Here is a 25,573-nt window from a genome sequence, read left to right on the forward strand (position 1 = left end):
ATTGTGCCGGTACCACCGCACATGTTGACAAAGGGTTACTATTGGATCCTTTTTGTGGATTCGAAACCGGATGGTTCGGTCAGGCCCATTCTGAACCTAAAATCATTGAACCCCTTTCTAAAGGAGTTCAAGTTCAATATGGAGTCTCTCAGGGTGGTGATATCAGGTCTGGAAGAGGGGGATTTCCTGCTATCACTGGATATCAAAGATGCGTACCTTCACATTCCGATCTGGCTGCCGCATCAAGCTTATCTCTGCTTTGCATTGCTGGACTGTCATTTTCAGTTCCAGGACCGGCCATTTGGCCTCTCAACAGCACCGAGGGTGTTTACCAAGGTGATGGCGGAAATGATGATGCTACTCTGCAAGCAGGGTGTGAACATCATTCCTTTTCTGGATGATCTCCTGATAAAGGCATAGTCCAGGGAGAAGCTGCTGCAGTCCATTGTTCTCACAATGCGGCTGCTCCAGAGTCATGGATAGATTCTGAATTTTCCAAAGTCACATTTGGAACCAACCCAGAGATTGTCATTTCTGGGAATGATCCTGGATATGGAAGTGCAGGGTTTTTTTCTTCCGTGGGACAAGGCGTTGGTGATCCAATCCATGGTCCGGTGTGGCTTCAAGACATCCCGGACCATGGATTAGATCACCAATGCCTTGTACATCAATGCATTTGCCTATTGGGAAAAATGGTGGCCTCCTACGAGGCTCTCCAGTACAGAAGGTTTCATGCTCGGACCTTCCAACTGGACCTCCTGGACAAATGGTCGGGATCTCACCTCCACATGCATCAGAGAATTTGCCTGTTGCCAAGGGCAAGGATTTCACTCCTCTGGTGGCTCCAATTGCCTCACCTCCTGGAAGGTCGCAGGTTCGGGATTCAGGACTGGGTCCTGCTAACAATGAATGCGAGCCTCCAGGGCTGTGGAGCAGTCACTTAAGGGGTGACCTTCCAAGGATGGTGGTCAAGCCTGGAAGCTGGCCTGCCCATGAACATTCTGGAACTAAGAGCCGTCTGCAACGGTCTTCTTCAGGCGGCCCCTCTTCTAAGAAACAGGGCCATTCAAGTACAGTCGGACAACATAACAACAGTGGCTTACATAAACCAACAGGGCAGAATGAAGAGCAGAGCGGCAATGTCAGAGGTCACAAGAATACTCCTCTGGACGGAAAAGCATTGCGCTGGCGGCCATCTTAATTCCGGGAGTAGACAACTGGGAGCAGACTTCCTCAGCAAACACGATCTCCATTCGGGAGAGTGGGGTCTCCATCCGGAGGAGTTCAAGGAGGTAACAGATATTTGGGACCTACCGCAAATAGAGATGATGGCCTCTCGTCTCAACAAGAAGCTTTGGCGTTATTGTTCCAGATCGAGGGACCAACAGGCAGTGGACGCCCTGGTGTCTCTGTGGGTTTTCCAGTCAGTGTACATGTTTCCACCTCTCCCACTAATCCCAAGAATCCTAAAGCTCATAAGGAGAACAAGGGTTCAAGCGATTCTCATTGCCCCAGACTGGCCAAGAAGGGCTTGGTGTGTAGACCTTCTGAATCTACTGCAAGAAGAGTCGAGGCCCCTTCCTCTTCAGGAGGACCTGCTACAGCAGGAGCCATTCACCTATCAAAACTTACCGCGGCTATGTTTGACGGCATGGAAGTTGAGTGCCTGATTCTTGCTCGGAAGGGTATTCCAAAAGAGGTCATTCCTACCCTTATACAGGCTAGGAAAGGGGTAACGTCAAAACATTACCATCCTATTTGGAAGAAATATGTTTCTTGGTGTGAGTCCAAGAAGTTTCCTGCGGTGGAATTTCAACTGGGACGTTTCCTCCTCTTACTGCAGGCAGTAGTGGATATGAGGCTGAGGTTGGGATCTGTGAAGGTCCAGATTTCAGCTCTATCCATTTTCTTTCAGAAGCAATTGGCTGCCCTCCCTGAGGTTCAGACCTTTTTGAAGGGAGTTCTGCATATCCAACCTCCCTATGTACCGCCTACAGCACCATGGAACCTTAACGTGCTGTTGCGGTTTCTCCAGTCAGATTGGTTTGAGCCTCTACAGGAGGTGGAGCTCCAGTTTCTTACATGGAAGGTGGTCACTTTGTTGGCCTTAGCTTCGGCTCGGCGTGTCTCTGAGCTGGGGGCTTTGTCATGCAAAAGCCCTTACTTGATCTTCCATGAGGATAGAGCTGAGCTCCGGACTTGTCAGCAGTTCCTTCCAAAGGTTGTGTCGGCATTTCATATCAACCAACCTATTGTGGTGCTAGTGGATGTCGTGAGGGCTCTGAAAATTTATGTGAAGAGAACCTCTCATCACAGGAAGTCAGACTCTCTGTTTGTCCTATATGATCCAAAGAAAATTGGGTGTACTGCTACTAAGCAGTCTAATTCTCGCTGGATTAGGTTCACTATCCAGCACGTCTATTCTACGGCAGGACTGCCGTGTCCAAAATCTGTTAAGGCCCACTCTACTCGTAAGGTGGGGTCTTCCTGGGCGGCTGCCCGGGGTGTTTAGGCAGTGCAACTTTGCCAAGCTGCAACTTGGTCTGGGTCGAACACGTTTGCAAAGTTCTACAAGTTTGATACTTTGGCCTCTGATGATCTGAAGTTCAGTCAATCAGTTCTACAGGAGCCTCCACGCCCTCCCTCCCGTTCTGGGAGCTTTGGTACATCCCCATGGTACTAATGTGGACCCCAGCATCCTCTAGGACATAAGAGAAAATAGGATTTTGGTACCTACCAGTAAATTCTTTTCTCGTAGTCCGTAGAGGATGCTGGGCAACCACCCAGCGTTTCGTTTTCCTGCTGTTGTTATTTGATTCAGTACCACTTCATTTGGTTGAGTACTGCTTTGTTACTTGGTAAGTAATGTTTCAGCTGTTGCTGAATAGATCAAGCTAGTTGTCTTGACGTGCCTTGTATGTGTGAGCTGTTATGAATCTCACCACTATCTGTGTTAAGTCCTTCTCTCGAAGTATGTCATCTTCTCGGGCACAGTTTCTAGACTGAGTCTGGTAGGAGGGGCATAGAGGGAGGAGCCAGCCCACACTCTTAAAGTGCCAATGGCTTCTGGTGGACCCGTCTATACCCCATGGTACTAATGTGGACCCCAGCATCCTCTACGGACTATGAGAAAAGGATTTACCGGTAGGTACCAAAATCCTATTTTTGCTTCTAAAACGAAATGATGCAAATAGGACATACAAGCATCTAAAATGTAGAAGAATGTAAAAAATGATTAAATACTTACGATTCTGTTTTTTGACTGCAGAATATATCATTTCTAAAGATCACTTTGTATTCAACTACATGAATTATAGGAACAGCTACTAGTAATATAAACAGTAATTACTGATATTGTTTGATCATGGTCATTAAGTCATAAAAAATAATTGTGAAGGATTTTTATTATAAACTTGGTACACAATATACCGTACTTGGTATTTCCTAAATAACATGGTGTGAAAAGCAAGAATACACTATAACTCGTAGAAACCAGATATCACCTATCAAATGTCTAATGTCAGCAAGCTAACAAATGTTTTAATGATTAATATATTATACATGGGGCTTTATTTGAAACAGATGTCGGTGAGACAGCAATAGCAATGCATGAGGGAAAGAATAAGCAGGTATATTAGAGACTGAGAGGAGCTGCTGGAACGCTGTACCAGACAGAAAGTCCTTTCTACTGCAAATCCCAGAACCTGGATAAGCAAAACAGCTGTATATTACAGAGAACAATAATTGTAGTCCCATCAGCATTGTCTGTTCTTATACTGCAGCTCTAGTTCCTAACACAGAGACTGTCACAGGTGGAAAATCACCATCAAACATAACTTGTTAGAGCTATCCAGTCTTTGACAAGATTGAGATAGATAAACCACTTGCCAAAGTCATAAGAATTGACCTCCTGGAGCGCCTAATGTGGTTATACACCTTACTTATAAAACACATGCTATATTCAGTCCCTCAGAGTGACTCTTTCTGTGATTAATAAGTATTATCTTTGTAGTAAAACTCTGTGTGACTCATCTGATGTTTAACAAGCTGTGACTTATGGGTAAAACACTTGCTACATTCAGAGCATGTAAATGGTTTCTCCCCTGTGTGACTCCTCTGATGATTAACAAGAGATGCCTTTTGGGTGAAACACTTGCTACATTCAGAGCATCTAAACGGTTTCTCCCCTGTGTGAATCTTCTGATGATTAACAAGAGATGCCTTTTGGGTGAAACACTTGCTACATTCAGAGCATGTAAATGGCTTCTCTCCTGTGTGACTCCTCTGATGTATAACAAGATATGACTTATAGGGAAAACATTTGCTACATTCAGAGCATGTAAATGGCTTCGCTCCTGTGTGAATCCTCTGATGCACAACAAGTTGTGACTTACTGGTAAAAGACTTGCTGCACTCAGAGCATATAAATGGCTTCTCTCCTGTGTGAATCCTCTGATGTATAACAAGATATGACTTATAGGGAAAACATTTGCTACATTCAGAACATGTAAATGGTTTCTCTCCTGTGTGACTCATCTGATGTGTGAGAAGATGTGATTTATATGTAAAGCGTTTTTCACACTCATAGCACAGATGTGGTTTGTCTCCTATGTGACTCCTCTGATGTGAGAGCAGCTCTGATTTATATGTAAAGAGTTTGTCACACTCAGAGCACAGATGTGGTTTCTCTCCTGTGTGACTCCTCAGATGTCTAACAAGATGTTCCTTTTGGGTAAAACACTTGCTGCACTCAGAACATGTAAATGGCTTCTCTCCTGTGTGTCTCCTGTGATGCATAAGAAGTTGTGATTTATAGGTAAAGCTTTTGTCACACTCACAGCACAGATGTGGTTTCTCTCCTGTGAGACTCATCATGTATTAGAAGAAACAAATTAGCTGTAGAAGGTTTCTCCTATCCAGAAAATGAAAATAGTTTCTGTGAATTCTCCAGAGGTGGAAGGAGAAATGATGTCTGTAGTTGTCTTGATCAGAGAACAATGTCCCTTTCCACAACGTCTTCTAATATTCTTAGTGGGAATCCTGCTCCTTAACTGACCTGTCAAAAAAGTTAATATTTACATTACAATGATTACTTGGGTAATTTTACTATTACTGTAATAGTGTCTTTAGCATAAGAAACCTGCTATATATGTAAAAACAAATACCATTTATCATTATTGTTATATTTGTGTAGTTTGTCTTATTTCTAGTTAGGTGAGCAGTACAGAAACCATCTGCAGCAGATGACAATACATAGTAAAACACATGCGATCTATCAATGTTTCCATAAACATCATACAATCCTGAAAAACTAACCTCAGAGTGTGCAGATGATACATCACCCCCTGCACTGACCATAGATGGGTCACACATACTGTCAGCTGATGCACCAGGATGCCACCATTATCTCTGCACACACCATGGGAATGGGGATAAAGTGATCATCTCACAGTCACTCAGCTCAGTGTAATGTGTGCCAAGATTTTAAAGGGTAAATTGAACATTAGTAAATAAGACTTGTGGGTACATTCAGTTACAGTGTTTAGGGCTGGTGTTCCCAACCATGGCCCTCAGGGAATTGTAACAGTCAAAGTTTGAATGATAGACATACTTGAGCTCAGGTGGCTTACTTAGTAAATAATATATTTGATTTAACAAACTGTGCTCAAGCAGGGATATCACAAAAATATTGATCTGTTACTCTGCTTTCAAATTATAATAAAGACATTTTGAATACATTTGTATTATGGAACAAATATGCATGTGTCTTGCTGTGTAGGGGTTAGTGTTGTTTCTATTTTAGTAAATCAGAACTATTGGCGGGATGCAATGGAGTCCAAGATTGCCAAAGGTGCAGGATGACGGCTGATCTCTGATGTTTTTTTAAAAGGGCAATCACTTACAAGGCATGTAAGTGATCGCCCCTTTAAAAAAAATTCTTAGAATGACCGGCATCCCGCACCGCCAGTGATCTTGCACTCCAATACATCCCGCCGTATATGTAAAAGAAAAAAATCTTAACAGATGCACAGAGTAATATAATATACATTTATTGGCAAGCTGCTCAATCAGATTGTGATGTCACTCAGGTGCTAAAAGGGAGAAATAAATCTGTGTAAGAAAAAAACATTTTGTTATCCCTAATGCACACTGAGTGGAAAATAATACTACATAATAATTACATAATACGGAGAACTTAGTTGCGTATATCTGCAGATATAGGGTTATGCCCCCAGGCCGATCGGCAATGCGTCTCCATCACTGGGGGTCCCTAATACTAGGTATGGGTCCGGGGTGCAGGACCCTACCACGTCGGCACAGGTTGGCTACCCCAGGTCAGCACACAGGTGAAGATGAATAAGGGTTAATAAGAAGTACATAATGCTATGTAGGTGAAGTGTGATTAAAATAATACAAAAATATATACAAAGTGATAGAGAAAATCATAAGTGTTAATAAAGTGTTAGAGTGTGCCGACCTGAAGCCACCCAGCCATACCGACACAGGGGCCACCGCACCCCACACCCACCCCATAATTAATTACACATATGTCTGGGTCTGAATGCCCAGTGTAAGGCCACATGATAATAGCTCCTACAGCATCTGAGAGCCAGCTTACCTGGAGATACCCCTAACTTCTCCAATGGCACTCTGGAGTCAGCAATCTCTCCTAATGCTGACCCATCCATGCCTCTCTGAAATACAATATACATTTATTGGCAAGCTGCTCAATCAGATTGTGATATCACTCAGGTGCTAAAAGGGAGGGGTAATTCTGTGTAAGAAAAAACATGTTATCCCTAATGCACACGGAGTGGAAAATAATACTACATAATAATCAGATGTAAGATAATATGAAAGAGCAGCCACCTAGATACCCTTTTATATATACTTACCTGATGCAGAGAGTAATATGTAATATACTATGAAGGAGCACCCACCTAGATACCCCTTTATATATACTAACCTGATGCACAGAGTAATATGTAAGATACTATGAAGGAGCAGCCACCTAGATACCCCTTTATATATACTAACCTGATGCACAGAGTAATATGTAAGATACTATGAAGGAGCTGCCACCTAGATACCCCTTTATATATACTAACATGATGCACAGAGTAATATGTAAGATACTATGAAGGAGCTGCCACCTAGATATCTCTTTATATGTACTAACCTGATGCACAGAGTAATATGTAAGATACTACGAAGGAGCTGCCACGTAGATACCTCTTTATATATAATAACCTGATACAGAGAGAAATATGTAAGATACTATGAAGGAGCTGCCACCTAGATACCCCTTTATATATGTTATGCACACCAGTGCCTGCAGGAATGTACTGGTGTCTGAACTGTTATGCACACCAGTGCCTGCAGGAATGTACTGGTGTCTGAACTGTTATGCACACCAGTGCCTGCAGGAATGTACTGGTGTCTGAACGGATAGGGATGCAAAACAAATGAACTCACAGACAGACTGGGGAATATGACATTACGCACACAGAAGGTGATAGGGTAACAAAATAAACACAAAGTGAACAGAGAAGCCCAGAGGCTAAGAAACTGGGTGTCTCCCTAGTATAAGGAATGCTCAGATGGAAAAAGCAAGATGTTGTGTTTTAATACATAGAGAACCCGAAATGCTGTTGCTAAGGGCAACAGCAAAACCCTAAAGGGTTACCAACGGGTGTGGCAGTAAACTCCTTGGTCAGAGATGGAATGATAGACACAAGGAGAGTTTCCACAATCCTAATCCTCACTTGCAGTGCACAGGTTCAGTTTACTGCCACTAAACTGACACCTGAACACATTGCACAGTGAGAAAGGATTTAGGCAGGCAAGTCTGAGAATACAGCCGCAAACTTGCTAAGTTCACAGAGTAGCAAAAGAACCCCAGCAAGTTAAACGACTGACTCCAGTTTTACTGCTAGGTCTGGATTGGCAGAGTGTAGTACCAAACCCCAAGGCCTATTTGCAGTAAGCAACAACAAATACAAAGCTACACAGTACTGGCTAACTTTCAGGAACTGACTAACAAACAAAGATTCAGCAGCATCTGCTTAACCTGAGAAGAGGCCTTATATAGCAGGTGCTGTCCACGCCCCACTCAGACCTCACAGACTGTGAGCACAAAAACCAGCCCCGGATCCCCTGCCATGCACAAAGCCTGTAACCACTGCACAGCAAAAGACCCGAACCGGAGTATCAGCTGCGCTCAGGCCACTCCGCTAGCACTTGTCTCCCGGTTGCCATGACGACGTGGCAGCACAGGGCAGGAGACCCTAACAGTACCCCTCCTCTGACGAGGGATCAAAGAACCCCTACCACCGGGTTTATCGGGGAACTGCGAGAAGAAAGAGCGTATCAGTCTGGGGGCATGAAGATCACAACTGCGCACCCACGACCGCTCCTCCGGGCCATACCCCTTCCAGTGCACCAAAAATGACAGCCGACCCCGAACCATCTTGGAGTCAAGAATCCTTTCAACAACAAACTCCCTCTGGCCACGTATCAGAAGAGGGGAAGGTCTTCCACTGGAAGAAGGATTACTAATCGCCCGTTTTAAAAGGGAACAATGAAATGTTTTATTGATACCCAAAGAACGGGGCAGATCTAACTGAAATGCCACCGGATTGATAACCCTGGTGATCTTATAAGGGCCGATGAACCGGGGGCCTAACTTATGAGATGGCTGTCTCAACTTCAAATTCTTGGTAGACAACCAGACGAAGTCTCCTAATTTGAAGCTGCAGGGTCTTTTCCGCTTATCAAAAACCCTTTTGGTCACTAATGACACAGACACAAGGGCTTTCTTCACTTTCCTCCAAATACATCTAAGGACCGAAACCACGGAGGAACCACCAGGCGTGGAGTCCAGGGGGTCAAAAGAATTGGCCTTAGGATGATGCCCAAACACACAAAGGAAGGGAGAGATCCCTGTAGCAGAGTGAGCCGCGTTGTTATAGGCAAACTCCGCCATGGACAGATGAGCAACCCAGTCAGTCTGACACTTGGAGACATAACACCTGAGGAACTGCTCCAAGGACTGGTTCACCCTTTCAGTCTGCCCATTAGACTGCGGATGGTAGCCTGACGACAAGCTGACAGAAATCTGGAGATCGGAACAAAATGCCCTCCAGAATTTGGCCACAAACTGGGATCCGCGGTCAGAGACCACATCAAGTGGCAACCCGTGGAGACGCACAACATGCAGCATAAATAATTCAGACAGGCGTCTGGCCGATGGCAGCCCAACCAGTGGAACGAAGTGCGCCATCTTCGAAAACCTGTCAACGACAACCCAGATGGCTGTCATCCCCGAGGATTTGGGCAAGTCCACCACAAAATCCATTGAAATGTGGGTCCATGGTTTAGATGGAATAGAGAGTGGATGTAATGGGCCAACAGGAACCCCTCTAAGAGTCTTATTTCGGGCACAGATGTCACATGCCCGAACCCACTGATCCACATCCTTAGCCACCGAGGGCCACCACACCGCCCTAGATAGCAACTCCCGAGTTCTGGCAATACCCGGGTGACCTGCCGACTTCTTGGCATGGAATTCCAGGAACACTCGCTGTCTTAACCTAGGAGGCACAAACAAAAGACCTACCGGAAGGTCTGGAGGAGCCTGCTCCTGTGCTCTAAGGACTAATGAAAGAGGTCCTGGGTAATGCCCACTTTAATACATGATGGGGACACAATGGGCAACGGCTCCTCAGTGGTCTCCTGGATTGGAGCAAAACTCCGCGAGAGCGCATCAGCCTTGATGTTTTTTGACCCAGGGCGATATGTTATCAAAAAATGAAAGCGAGCAAAAAACAAAGCCCATCGTGCCTGCCTGGCATTGAGACGCTTCGCTGACTCTAAATATGCCAGATTCTTATGGTCGGTGAGAATTGAGACCACAAACTTAGCCCCCTCAAGCCAGTGTCTCCACTCCTCGAGTGCATCCTTAATAGCCAACAATTCCCTGTTACCCACGTCATAATTCATCTCGGCAGGCGAAAATTTACAGGAAAAGTAAGCACAGGGATGAAGGCGATTATTAGACACTCCCATCTGAGAGAGCACTGCCCCAATACCCATCTCAGAGGCATCCACCTCCACCACAAAAGGACGCTCTGGATCTGGGTGTCGCAGCACCTTGGCCGAGACAAATGCCCTTTTGAGATGGGCAAAAGCCGCTTTAGACTCACAAGACCAGTGAGCAACATCCGCCCCTTTCTTAGTGAGTGCCACCAAGGGCGCCACTATAGACGAAAATCCAGCGATAAATCGTCTATAAAAATTTGCAAAGCCCAGGAAACGCTGAAGTGCCTTCAAACTAGTGGGCTGCACCCAATCCAGGACTGCCTGTACCTTGGAACCCTCCATTTGGAAACCTTCTGGGGAGATAATATATCCTAGAAATGCGATTTGCTGAACTTCAAATTCGCACTTCTCCAGCTTCGCCCCAAGCCGGTGGTCTCTGAGTTTCTGGAGGACTAAGCGTACATGCTTCCGATGTTCCTCCAGGGAATGGGAGAAGATTAGGATGTCATCTAAGTAAACAACTAAGAATCTATCCAAATATTCCCTGAGCACATCGTTCATGAAATCCTGGAAGACTGCCGGGGCATTACAGAGCCCAAAAGGCATCACCAAATATTCATAATGCCCTGAGTGGGTATTAAAGGCAGTCTTCCATTCATCCCCCCCTCTTATTTGGATTAGATTGTACGCCCCGCGTAGGTTAATCTTAGAAAAAATGGTGGCAGTACAAAGCTGGTCAAACAAGACCGAAATGAGAGGCAGTGGGTATGAGTTTTTAATCGTGATATTGTTCAATTCCCTGAAGTCGATACAGGGTCGCAACGAACCGTCCTTTTTACCCACGAAGAAGAACCCCGACCCAACTGGAGACTGTGAAGGTCTGATAAATCCCTTAGCCAAGTTCTCCTGAATGTACTCTGCCATAGCCTGAGTCTCAGGACGTGACAGGGAGTACAACCTGCTCTTGGGAAGCTTAGCATTCGGCAACAAATTAATGGCACAGTCATAGGGGCGATGGGGAGGTAGTACCTCTGCAACTTTTTTGGAGAACACGTCCGCAAAATCTGCATAACATCCTGGCAATCCTGGCAAACTTAGCTGCGAAAGCCTGACTGGAAGGCTCAAGCAACTTCTGAAACAATCAGTACCCCAACTAAGAATCTCCCCAGAGACCCAGTCAAATTGAGGATTGTGGGCCCTTAACCAGGGTAACCCCAACACCAATGGGGCAAAAGTACAGACAGTCACATAAAAGGACAATTTTTCAGAGTGTGTGGCTCCAATAAACAAAGAAATCTGGCTAGTGCAAGAGGTAATTTTACCCTGGGATAATGGTTCCCCGTTTAACCCACAAATATCAATTTCCGATGCCAAGGGTACTAAGGGAACAGAGTATTTCAGGGAGAATTGGCGGTCCATAAAAACCCCGTCGGCCCCACTGTCCACAAAGGCCTCAGTCTTGACAGTTTGACCGAGGATCTTCAAGGTCACAGGAATGATAAAAGTCTTCTTGGGAAATTCTGACTTCTGGCCTGACAGGATATTTCCCATCACCCTCAGGCCCTGAAGTTTTCCGGCTTTTCTGGGCAGGATACTACCACATGACCTTTATTCCCACAGTACAAACACAACCCCTGCTGTCTCCTCCGCGTCTTCTCACGCGAGGAGAGGCGGGTAGCCCCAATCTGCATAGGCTCCTCCGGAAATTCCTCAGAGTCTGAGGTTCCCTTGGGAAAGAAGGAAACCTCTGTCTCCCTTTCAAGCCTACGCTCTCTCAGCCGTCTATCCACCCGGATGGATCACTGCATGAGCTGATCCAAGCTATCAGGCAAGGGATATTGTACCAGTTGGTCTTTTATCTGGTTAGAAAGACCTCTTCGGTACTGGTGTCTCAGGGCTGGGTCATTCCACTGGGTATCATGGGCCAACCTCCGAAACTCCATACAGTAAACCTCAACTGGCCTTCGCCCTTGCTTAAGGATCGAAATCTGAGCCTCGGCTGAGGCCGTCTTGTCAGGGTCATCATACAACATGCCCAGTGCGACGGACAGTCAGGCTGCAACCCATATGCCCAGACCTGTGGGTCTCCTTGTAGCAAGGAAATCACTATGCCCACCCGCTGAATCTCCGACCCAGAAGACTGAGGCCTAAGCCGGAAGTATAGCTTGCAGCTCTCCTTGAAACAAAAGAACTGCGAGCGATCTCCAGAAAAACGATCCGGGAGATTTACTTTCGGCTCCTTAACCCCTGAAGGTGCTGCTGCTGCGGGAGCTCCGCCAGCGGCCTGGGAGGTGTGCATTTTAATGGACAAATCATTAAATTGTCGAGTCAGGACCTGCACCTGATCAACCACCTGTTGCAACGTATTTTGAGGGGTATGCTCCATATTCCCAAAAAATTTCAACAGGAGTATTAGGCTGCTGAATATGTTATGCACACCAGTGCCTGCAGGAATGTACTGGTGTCTGAACTGTTATGCACACCAGTGCCTGCAGGAATGTACTGGTGTCTGAACTGTTATGCACACCAGTGCCTCCAGGAATGTACTGGTGTCTGAACGGATAGGGTTGCAAAACAAATGAACTCACAGATAGACTGGGGAATATGACATTACGTACACAGAAGGTGATAGGGTAACAAAATAAACACAAAGTGAACAGAGAAGCCCAGAGGCTAAGAAACTGGGTGTCTCCCTAGTATTAGGAGTGCTCAGATGGAAAAAGCAAGATGTTGTGTTTTAATACATAGAGAACCCGAAATGCTGTTGCTAAGGGCAACAGCAAAACCCTAAAGGGTTACCAACGGGTGTGGCAGTAAACTCTTTGGTCAGAGATGGAATGATAGACACAAGTAGAGTCTCCACAATCCTAATCCTCACTTGCAGTGCACAGGTTCAGCTTACTGCCACTAAACTGACACCTGTACACCTTGCACAGTGAGACAGGATTTAGGCAGGCAAGTCTGAGAATACAGCCGCAAACTTGCTAAGTTCACAGAGTAGCAAAAGAACCCCAGCAAGTTAAACGACTGACTCCAGTCTTACTGCTAGGTCTGGATTGGCAGAGTGTAGTACCAAATCCCAAGGCCTATTTGCAGTAAGCAACAACAAATACAAAGCTACACAGTACTGGCTAACTTTCAGGAACTAACTAACCAACAAAGATTCAGCAGCATCTGTTTAACCTGAGAAGAGGGTTTATAAAGCAGGTGCTGTCCACGCCCCACTCAGACCTCACAGACTGTGAGCACAAAAACCAGCACCGTATCCCCTGCCGTGCACAGAGCCTGTAACCACTGCACAGCAAAAGACCCGAACCGGAGTATCAGCTGCGCTCAGGTTACTCCGCTAGCACTTGTCTCCCGGTTGCCATGACGACGTGGCAGCACAGGGCAGGAGACCCTAACATGTATATTGTCACATGAGATACCAGGAGTGACGATCCACTCTGCTGTGTTCCTTATTAGAGAATTATTATGATCAAATGTCACCACAAAGGCATTCTTTATGTCTGTAATAAAGACACATTTACAATTCCCTTTGCAATGTAAGTACACTTATATTATATGATGTATAGAGTGATATTTTATGAAGGGCTGATTGTGTCACTATTCTCATAATCCACCTCATTACCCTTTTCTTTTCAGGAGGAATGTATTAAAAGTTATGTATTAATGTAACATTATTTGCCGTTATGACAATATCAGAGTACCCACAAAGGAATTTTCTTTTTGTAACTAGCCTACAACTGACCACACACCTAAATGTTTATTGTCAGATCTGGCTGGTTGGAATGAAAACCTGGTAATGGCTGAGACCAAATGCCAACTGACCATTTGCTCCCAAACACTGGAAAACAAACAAAAAAGGACAATCAGACAAATTGGTTACATTTATTAGATTTAACCAATTTGTCTGGATGACCATTTATGTCAGTTTTACGACATTTAGGAGCAAATGGTCAATTCTCATTTGCTCTCATCCATTACCAGATTTTTATTCCAACCATCCAGATCTGACAATAAATATTTAGGTGTACGGCCAGCTTTAGGCTAGTCACACCCCTCATTGAATAAATTGTATTAAATTCCTGGGAACACCTCCAGCAAGTAAAATACTGTTAATAAGAATGGTAGTTCTCCGTTACCTGTGACAATATTGCTGGTTACACTATAAGCCTCGGATCTTAGTCCTGTGCGGGATATGATATTCAGGTTTTGTACAGAGTAAAATGTAAGATATTATGAAGAAGCTCCCATCTATATATACCAGTATATTTACTAACCTGCTGCACAGAGTGATATGTAAGATGCTATGAAGGAGCTGCCACCTAGATACCCCTTTATATATACTAACCTGCTGCACAGAGTAATATGCAAGACACTATGCTGCAGCTGCCACCTAGATACCCCTTTTTATATATATATATATATATATATATATATATAAACCTGATGCACAGATTAATATGTAATATACTATGAGGGAGCTGACACCTAGATACCCCTTTATATATACTAGCCTGATGCACAGAGTAATATGTAAGATAGTATGAAGGAGCTGACACCTAGATACCCCTTTATGTATACTAACCTGATGCACAGAGTAATATGTAAGATACTATGAAGGAGCTGTCACCTAGATACACCTTTATATATACTAACCTGATGTACAGAGTAATATGTAAGATACTATGGAGGATCTGCCACCTAGATACCCCTTTATATATACTAACCTGATGCACAGATTAATATGTAAGATACTATGATGCAGCTGTCACCTGGATACCCCTTTATATATACTAACCTGCTGCACAGATTAATATGTAAGATAGTATGATGCAGCTGTCAGCTATAAACCCCTTTATATATATATATATATATATATATAAACCTGATGCACATATTAATATGTAAGACACTATGAAGGTGCTCTCGCCTAAACTGGCACAGTTTAAGATATAAGATACTATGCAGTAAATTTACAGTACTAAAAGTCAGTTTCTAGAAATTTTCATTACCGACCAAGAATGACTGATATTGATAGGAAAAAGTTACTGCAAATTCATCTTCCATTGGGTTTCAGCTTCAGTTTAAAACCAACACTGATGTCATTTGGATATTTCAGATGTACATGTAATCAGTTTTGAACTTTTAAGGTAAAATACAACTGTAAACCTATCAAAAAAGCATTGCTCAGATCAATATGACCTGTGATTCTTAGGGATAGAAGTAAGTAAAGCGTTGAAAGTTAAAAAAAATATGTGTGGGATCATTCCCCCTTCCTGCCCCTCCCCACACCACCCCCAACCCCAGTTCCTAACCAGGGCTGGACCTTTCAGCCTGTTCTGAACATTAGCCATCACTAGGTGGATCCAGCTCGGGGAGATTACACCATAGCAGTGAGACACGCACCATGGGGTCCTCCTGCCATCTCTTCAACCAACAACAAACTGGTCAGTCCAGGCCTGGAAATTCTTGGAAAGTTGGGATCACAAAAATAAAATAATGGTCCCTCTCCTTTATTTGCATAGCAATTCTTGTGCTGGATGATGCAGGTTTCATGGTGTAATAATAGATTTAAAATAGTTCTTTACAGTGAAACTACAGGTCCCAGCAATCCTGCCCCAGCATGACATCAATGAAGAAGAACAAGTGCCAGCATGCTCAAACTTAAAGGCCCCACTGACACCTAGTACTTCACGTTGGTTTTTCTCCTAATGTTCCATAACCAGAACTGGTAGAAAGTTCCAGGGCTAGATTTGGATTAAGGGTGGGAGTACATGCAACTTAGTTTTACTTTTTACACTTTCTTTACTTTTGTAATATAATATTTATTCATAGATAATGTTCTTTACAGAATAGAAATATCTCAGCAAAGTAACTATTAAACATAATTTTATTGTTATATTGTCTATATAACAATTATTAAGGTTAAACGTTTTAAGTATTGATAACAACAATGCAAAATATTATTTACAGATGTTTTTGTAGGTATCAATATTGTCTTATGTATAATATAATTACCTTACTCAGGAAATTCTGCTGTCTGTCTCTTACTCCTCCATCCGTCCAGCTCTCCAACCAGTAACTCATCCAGCAGCTCCTCCATCAGCTATCAGTGGCCTGATACAGCCTATTTATAGTCACTCCTCCCCATTCTCTCCCCAGTAGTTCCCAGGATGGCCAGAAGGAATTCTTACACTAAGAGGTGACATGTAAATGAGGGTCTCATAACATTAGTATATAGTCATTAGCCATCACTAGGTGGATCCAGCTCGGGGAGATTACACCATAGCAGTGAGACACGCACCATGGGGTCCTCCTGCCATCTCTTCAACCAACAACAAACTGGTCAGTCCAGGCCTGGAAATTCTTGGAAAGTTGGGATCACAAAAATAAAATAATGGTCCCTCTCCTTTATTTGCATAGCAATTCTTGTGCTGGATGATGCAGGTTTCATGGTGTAATAATAGATTTAAAACAGTTCTTTACAGTGAAACTACAGGTCCCAGCAATCCTGCCCCAGCATGACATCAATGAAGAAGAACAAGTGCCAGCATGCTCAAACTTAAAGGCCCCACTGACACCTAGTACTTCACGTTGGTTTTTCTCCTAATGTTCCATAACCAGAACTGGTAGAAAGTTCCAGGGCTAGATTTGGATTAAGGGTGGGAGTACATGCAACTTAGTTTTACTTTTTACACTTTCTTTACTTTTGTAATATAATATTTATTCATAGATAATGTTCTTTACAGAATAGAAATATCTCAGCAAAGTAACTATTAAACATAATTTTATTGTTATATTGTCTATATAACAATTATTAAGGTTAAACGTTTTAAGTATTGATAACAACAATGCAAAATATTATTTACAGATGTTTTTGTAGGTATCAATATTGTCTTATGTATAATATAATTACCTTACTCAGGAAATTCTGCTGTCTGTCTCTTACTCCTCCATCCGTCCAGCTCTCCAACCAGTAACTCATCCAGCAGCTCCTCCATCAGCTATCAGTGGCCTGATACAGCCTATTTATAGTCACTCCTCCCCCATCTCTCCCCAGTAGTTCCCAGGATGGCCAGAAGGAATTCTTACACTAAGAGGTGACATGTAAATGAGGGTCTCATAACATTAGTATATAGTCATTCAGCACATCAGCTTCTCGTGACCAGCTCCTTGTCTTGTAAATGAGGTGTAAATATTCCTATTGTCACTGACTACAATGGGAAATGCTAATTACACCCTGGCAGGGGTAACACCTTGTATTCTAATTAGATCACAGCAGCCTCTGGCCTCCTGTTATGTCACCAAAGAGACCTTTTGTTGAGAAGTCACCTATTGTCCAGGGAGAGTTTTAGCATAAAGATCCATTTTACATATAAGCAGGAACTTCATAATGTTTTAAATTGTAACATACATAAATATATATAGCACCCAAAGAAGTTGTTTTCATTTAAAACATTAGTAAAAGTTAGTGATGGAAAATGTTGAGACACAATGAATTAATTATACAGTTTTGCCTGACAGGGATCTATTCATGAAGCAGTGAAAAGTGTGGAGAAGTGAGCCAGTGGAGAAGTTGCCCATGGCAACCAATCAGCATTTGCATATGCATATAATAATATATATTAAGAGATGAAGCTCAGACAATGCAGGAAATTGGCACAACTGTGAAAGTTTCAGCAAGTGCTGCAGCAATCACCATACAGAGCTATGATGTCACAGGTTCCCATGAGGATCATCACAGCAATCATCTAGAAATAGCATCTCAGATTGGAGGTCAAATAAATGCTTCACTGAGTTTAAGCAGCAGCCACATCTCACCACCAGCCGTGCAAAGTCAACACTACTGTAGGCCCAGTGCCGGCGCTACCCGCTCAGCAGAGTCTGCAAAGCAGGAAGGCGCCGACTTAGAGAGGCGCTCTCCCTGCTCTGTGACTCTGCTGCTAGGCACTGTTGCTGCCGGCTGACACAGCGCCTGTGAAACTGTAAAGTCATTGGTAGGCTCCAGTTCCTCCAGCAGGTCTCCCCTCCCTCCCAGCAGAGCATGCAGGAGGGGTCTCACTCCATCTGCACGGGCTGTCTGCTTTTGCTTTCTGTTCCTGGCTGCTGGTGATTTATGTAGAGAAGCAAAGAACATTTCTCCGTGCAATCGGGGTCCCTGAGCCCTCACCCTCTACAAGCAGATGCACGGAAACTTGAGCTTAAAAGGTTCAATTTGACTTAACCATTTAACAGACAAACTTTTTTTTTCAAAAACTGCTCAGAAATTGTCATTTTTTTAATGAGTGTGTTAGGTGAAGACTTTTTGACCTGCTGACAATTTAAATGTCGGTATTTTGACCTTGTCGGTATTGTAAATATAGGTATTTTGACCATGTCTGGATTTTGACCTTGTCAGGATTTTGATCGTCAGTATTTTGATTGTAGGTAAATTGACTGCATCCCGCTAGGATCCCGGCGGGCAGGATACCGGTGCTGGAATCTCGACAACTGGTTATTCCAACAGCCGGAATACCGGCGTGTCAGGCCTATTCCCATTTATGGGTGTCCACGACACCAATAAAGTGGGAATAGAACCTGTGGTGAGCACAGCGAGCCACCAAGCCCGCAAGGGAAATCATAGCGCTCGCCTCGTTTCTGGCTTTCTGCCAGGCGGGATGTCGCTGTCGGGATACTGACAGCCAGCATCCCACCTAGCGGGATTAAATATGTATTCCATAGATACATATGTACATACATACACATGAGTGACATGCGGTAGGTGTGGCAGAGCCTTTTCTGTCATACTCCAGTATACCAAAGAAAACTGGGTGAGATCCCGCACAGACGTACGCTCTTTTGGTATCAGGTCATCTATCAAACAATAAATGAAACCAACATATTGTAATATAACTCAATTCAAAATGTCATTGCTGGGGCCTGGCGCTCCCTGAGAGTCAGAACATGTAACTAAACTGAGGATAGAGAAGGAAACTCTCTTTATTGGAGCACTCTTCTGTACTTAAAAATATTCTGCATTGAAAATCAAATTAAAATAATAAACATGCAATTTCTTGGTTCACATAAATCACGATATTCATTACAAACACGGAATACCTAAACGGAGAACAATGACGATGAATTTTACCGTTTGACAATAATTCAATTATAACAACACATTGCTTTCACTGTGTATCACTCATGTCAGAGATTAAGTAGTCTTGGTGCTTTTTTGTATGGTGTATAAATACAATCAACACAAGTGTGAATAAAGGAATATATGAAAATAAATAAAATGATCCAGCCAATGATTTTTATGATTTAATTTTTGGACAATAAATTATCTATCAATCATATGTTGTCAAGGCTGTGTTTATTCAACAATTGTTGCAGAGATTATATTCATTCAAGAGAAAGTGAGTCTGCGCTGGTAATGGAAAAACAATTGTGATAAGAGGAATTACATAACCAATATGTTTACATTGTATTTATAAATTTATCACAGTATTCTATTGGTGGTGCTCCCGGATTATTTTGTAGATCCAAACTACACAATTCAAAGGAAAGAACAGACAAAAAAGTCTCCAGGATCACTCTTATTTGAAGTAATCATCTAATTTATCATTTATTTGGTGTCCAATCTCCCCATCACAGAGGGAAATATAGGTAAATATTATAAAACATAACCTTTAATTAAATCCACAGTTAAAACACTTAATCAAATAATCCATTCATTTAAATGGGGCACAATCGCCCCTGGTTCACACCTGTAATTCTTATGGTGCCCATACACTTGTGAGATTATCGGTACTATCCTTTGATTTTGACCACATCTGTCAGAGAAATCGGGGGATTGTATGCACATTTAAGGTACCTTTCGATACGATGCGCGGGCACGCCGGACGACTGTCGCGTCTCAAGATATTATGTGCTGCACTTAATATTTATAGAATCGGGGCGTGATCGCATGCTATTTTTTACCACTTTCGATTTATCACGTCGCGATGTGCGAGAACAGGAGATGACTTCCTGGCCACCACTCTTCCCCTCACCCGATTTCCGGTCATAAGGGGCATGAGATAAACCTCAGGATTGTATGCGCATCAAATGCAGTAAAAGTGCACTTTCGATGAGATTTGTCTCAAAGTGAGCTTCAAGGGAAATCGCCCCAGGTTCACACCTGTAATTCTTGGTGTCAGTAAGCCCTTTAAACTGGGTGAAAATGTAACGTATTCATCATACAGAGACTCTTTACAATTCTTCCTATATTATGTATATGGGGGAGTCTCTACTCCACCAGGTAGCTGACTTCTTGAAACTCAAATTTGTATGACTGCGATATTCACAAAGATACAAGTTCATATATGTTGAAATGCTCAGGATAAGCAAACAAATAGAAATATGGAAAATAGTTGTGAATCTGCTTTCAACGTTTTACCTTGTGTTCATCTATTTCAGATGAACCCTACAACACCTGGTATTCCCATGGAACCTACATGGTACTGACCAGGCCCTGCAATTTATTGCTTCCAAGATCGGACGGAATTGGGCAAATTCAATGAGGTATGGTTGTAGGATGTAAGTTTAAACCCAATGAATCATTGATGAGGAAAAAGATGTAGATTAGAGTTGAGTCTCCCCACTAGATTATAGGGAAAACGAGGGTCCAAATCATCTGGGCATCACTGATCCTTGTGCACAGGATTAGCTCCAAAGCACTGTTTATCTGATAAGTATTATAAAAAAGAATTTCTGATCTTTTTCTAAAACACTGTATTTTCTCCATTGGAGACTACCAGCTTCATCTCTTTCCATTTGAATATATCTCTATCCTCTGTTTACACTCCAGTATATGCCACAGTTGGTGAGAACCCATAGCAACTAAGCCCACTCAGTAACCAATGTCCAGGACAGAACACTAGACCCCAAGCTTGTGGGTACTATATGAGTGTGGGTGTTTGCCCATCTATAATCCGGACTGGATTGGAGTGATTTACTAACCCTATGCTTATTATAACCTAGGTTATGGACATTGCTGGCTAACTAACAAATTAACCCATTGATATATGGATGTACATGTGCTAAGCGCTTGAATCGATACTTATGGACATAACCTTGACAGATCAGTGGATACTATATGGTGTTGAGATTCAATACATAATTGCTCTGACTGTTACAAAGTGACTGATGAAATAAGCTTACCAACAAAGAGGCCATTAGTCATCTATTTAATTGGTGGTCTGATTAGTGTTGTACCAATTATTGGTCATCGAATAGAGGTTAACGTATGATTTATGAAATTTGCATGAGGTTATAGTGTTTTTAATTTTTAATGCAATTGTCATTTTAATACCGGCCGGGTGTGTGTGTGTTGTGTATATGTTGTAGGTCATTGTATTGTATAATAAAGCATTTAATTTAACTCATTCTGGTTGTGCAGCGCTTTATATCATTTTTTCTTGTGGTGATTTGTATTGGTTGGAGATTCAGTGATCTCCTTTGTAGAGCTGCAGCACACCCAGAATATTAGTGGTGACGTACAGGAGATTCCTTATTTTGTTACCATCTTTTTCTTTTTTAGTCTACTTAGGTGATATGTGCTGTTTCTTAATTGCTAATTTCTCAAAAGTACTGAAAATTTTATTTATTCCCATTAAACTTTGCATTCATTACCAAGACATTTTATTCTTTTAAATTCCCCTATTTCAGATTAGAAAAGGGTGAATTTGCATTTTCTTTTATACAATGTGACAAAAATCATTATATGAAAACATATAAAGTTGTACAAACGTAACCACAGAAGAATTAGAATGGAGTAGCTTTTCAAGATTTATGATTATACAGCAGATCACTTTCATGAATCCAGATGTAGTCTCCATTCATATTCTCATTATACTGTCCTTGGTAGCGGCATTCAAACTCCAGTATATACTGGTGGAAGTGCTCACCTTGCCTCTACAAGTGCACTTCCATGTTCTACTTGAATTTCTCAAGAGGAGCATCAAGAATATGGACTTTGAGGGACATCCTGCACCCAATTGTGATCTTCACTAAAGTCTCAACCAACTTAGTATTTGCCCTGAATCACTGCAAAAAAACTGGTACAAGCAGCTTTCTCTTCCTAAACGAGCATCTTTGGGAATTCCTTGCACTGTAGAATCTTCCTAATCTGTGGTCCCACAAAACACTGTCTTGAAAGAAGAAAGTTCTAAGAGTTACATCCAGTAAATTACAGTCACTTCCCATTGGCTGTCTGACAGTGACACGTGATACTGGGGGGGGCAGATACATCAGGGATGCAGCTGAATGCTCCTGGTGGTGGATGTGATTTACTCCCAGATGATCCCCGGTGAGTTTACCTTTCCTGCACACTCCCGAGAATATGAAGCAGCATTTGAAGGTACAGTCAGAGGTATTTGGCTTCCCTCTGGCAGAGTTGGAATGCTCTGCAGACCCCACACTGCAACTTCACTAAAGTATCAGAAATGTCGTGGAAAATAAGAACACTTCTAAATATTTCTGTCCAGGTCACAAAAGGGAATAATTGGTATATGGGGAATAATTGGTATTATCTTTAGGGGCATAGGCAATTAGGAATTGACACTTCAAACACAAGGACAAACATATAAATAAAATGTGTTACATAGTGTAGTCTTCCTTTTATGAGAATACAATAAAAGTAATGTTATTAACCAGTGCACTACACCAAGAAAACTGCTATTCTCCGTATTTGTGTTGTATATTACTGTATTATTTGTCAGTAGTAGTGCCCCCTTATTAAATTGCTTATTACGTTGGTGCACTGTGCAGGGGAACTACGTAGAGGAGTTTCCTCTGTAGTTTTTAGTAATATTGATTTCTCTAACACAATTGTCATATACAGGAAAAAAATGTTCTAATTTGTATAGATATTATTCTACAAGCTAACTTTATTGAGAAACAGACAATGCATTCAGGCCCTCAGTGTGAATCCTTATGTGATTAATAAGTGATATGTTTCTAGTAAAGCATTTGTTGCATTCAGGGCATTTATATGGCTTCTCTCCTGTGTGACTCCTCAGATGTCTTACAAAACTTAACTTAAGAGAAAAACATTTGCTGCATTCAGAACATGTAAATGGTTTCTCGCCTGTGTGACTCCTCTGATGTGTAACAAGAGATGACTTAAGAGAAAAACATTTGCTGCATTCAGAACATGTAAATGGCTTCTCTCCTGTGTGACTCCTCCGATGTCTAACAAGACCTAACTTAAGAGAGAAACATTTGCTGCATTCAGAACATGTAAATGGCTTCTCTCCTGTGTGACTCCTCTGATGTATATCAAGACTTGACTTAAGAGAAAAACATTTGCTGCATTCAGAGCATGTAAATGGCTTCTCTCCTGTGTGACTCCTCTGATGTATATCAACACTTGACTTAAGAGAAAAACATTTGTTGCATTCAGAACATGCAAATGGCTTCTCTCCTGTGTGACTCCTCTGATGTATAACAAGATCTGACTTATGGGTAAAACACTTGCTGCACTCAGAACATGTAAGTAACTTCTCTCCTGTGTGACTCCTCTGATGTCTGAGAAGCCGTGATTTATATGTAAAGCATTTGTCACACTCGGAGCACAGATGTGGTTTCTCTCCTGTGAGACTCATCATGTATTAGATAAGTAACAAGTAAGCTGTACAAAGTTTCTTTGATCCAGAAAATGAGAATAGTTTTTGTGAATCCTCCAGAGGTATAAGATAAGAGGATGTCTGTAGTTGGATTGATCAGAGAACAATGTCTCTTTCCACAATGTCTTCTAATATTCTTAGTGAAATTTCTGCTCCCAAGTCGTTCTGTAAAAAAAAAAGTTAATATTTAAAAGAATAAAGGTGACCTGGGTAATTTAACTTTTACAGTAATAGTGTTATTATCTATAAGGAACGTGATATATTTATGTACACTAAGACATATGACCCAAACAATTAAAGTTATTTTAATATTTGTATAAGTTGTCAAATTGCTGTATCCCCCTTTCCAGTCAGATGTGCAGCACAGAGACCTCTACCCTCCTGCAGCAGATAACAATACATAATATTATACACACAGTATATTAATGTTTCTATGAAAATTGTATAATCCTCATAGTCTTACATAATATATATTACTCACCCCAAGTGCTGACCACAGATGCAGGGCTGTATGTAAGGAAGTATGATCCATGGCACCACACAGAGCACAGGGCTATGTGTGTGGCACTGTCAGGGCCATGATAACGTATAGACACAATGGACAACTATTCAGGCACGCAGGTAAAGAATGCTACTGACTGCTCTTATAGTGAGTTATACACCTTGCAGCCAGACAGTGAATGGCTGTCAGTATGCTGATTGGTGGATTACTGTAGTTATCCACCAATCAGAGTGATGATATCCAGTCACTGAATAACCCTGCATGGGTGGGTAGGGGCCCCAGTGCATTTGCCCAGTGCCTACAATGCTGGTAAGATGCTCTGGGCACTGTCACTGCCCCATGGCCCTTGCTGCTGGTTAGCTGGGCGCCTGGAATTGTCATTGTGACAGTACTCACTAAAGCATCCTTGTGCAGCTGCTCAAAGCATGCTACTGCTGATCCTGTCACACGTACTGTCAGCTGATGCACCAGGATGTCACCATTGTATCTGCACACACCATGGGAATGGGGGTAATGTGATCATCTCACAGTCACTCAGCTCAGTGTAATATGTGCAGAGGAAACAGTGTATATTGTCACATGAGATACCAGGAGTGACGATCCACTCTGCCCTGTTCCTCATTAGAGAATTATTATGATCAAATGTCACCACAAAGGCATTCTTTATGTCTGTACTAAAGACACATTTACTATTCCCTTTTCAATGTAAGTACACTTATATTATATGATGTATACAAGGGATATTTTATGAAGGGCTGATTGTGTCACTATTCTCATAATCCACCTCAATACCCTTTTCTTTTCAGGAGGAATGTATTAAAAGTTATGTATTAATGTAACATTATTTGCCGTTATGACAATATCAGAGTATCCACAAAGGAATTTTCTTTTTGTAACTAGCCTACAACTGACCACACACCTAAATGTTTATTGTCAGATCTGGCTGGTTGGAATGAAAACCTGGTAATGGCTGAGACCAAATGCCAACTGACCATTTGCTCCCAAACACTGGAAAACAAACAAAAAAGGACAATCAGACAAATTGGTTAAATTTATTAGATTAAACCAATTTGTCTGGATGGCCATTTCTGTCAGTTTTATGACACTTAGGAGCAAATGGTCAATTGTCATTTGCTCTCATCCATTACCAGATTTTTATTCCAACCAGCCAGATCTGACAATAAATATTTAGGTGTATGGCCAGCTTTAGGCTAGTCACACCCCTCATTGAATAAATTGTATTACATTCCTGGGAACACCTCCAGCAAGTAAAATACTGTTAATGAGAATGGTAGTTCTCCGTTACCTGTGACAATATTGATGGTTACACTATAAGCCTCAGATCTCAGTCCTGTGCGGGATATGATATTCAGGTTTC

At 42.3% G+C, this 25,573-nt stretch overlaps 2 protein-coding genes across 2 annotated transcripts in view; one reads left to right on the forward strand and one right to left on the reverse strand.

Moving 5' to 3' along the window:
* LOC134934296 (oocyte zinc finger protein XlCOF7.1-like) overlaps nt 1-25,573 on the forward strand; it is a 117,946-nt gene that overhangs the window by 61,320 nt on the left and 31,053 nt on the right. The window lies entirely within an intron of this gene.
* Nucleotides 3,991-4,577, reverse strand: LOC134933480 (gastrula zinc finger protein XlCGF71.1-like). Its single transcript, XM_063928719.1, has one exon. The coding sequence runs from the start codon at nt 4,534-4,536 to the stop codon at nt 3,991-3,993; it is 546 nt and encodes a 181-aa protein (XP_063784789.1). The 5' UTR covers nt 4,537-4,577.

Source organism: Pseudophryne corroboree, chromosome 6, assembly GCF_028390025.1.
Source record: "Pseudophryne corroboree isolate aPseCor3 chromosome 6, aPseCor3.hap2, whole genome shotgun sequence".
Taxonomy (NCBI): domain Eukaryota; kingdom Metazoa; phylum Chordata; class Amphibia; order Anura; family Myobatrachidae; genus Pseudophryne; species Pseudophryne corroboree.

Coding starts and splice junctions, on each gene's coding strand:
- LOC134933480 (XM_063928719.1), bottom strand. CDS start 4,536: ATGAGTCACACAGGAGAGAAACCATTTACATGTTCTGAATGTAGCAAA.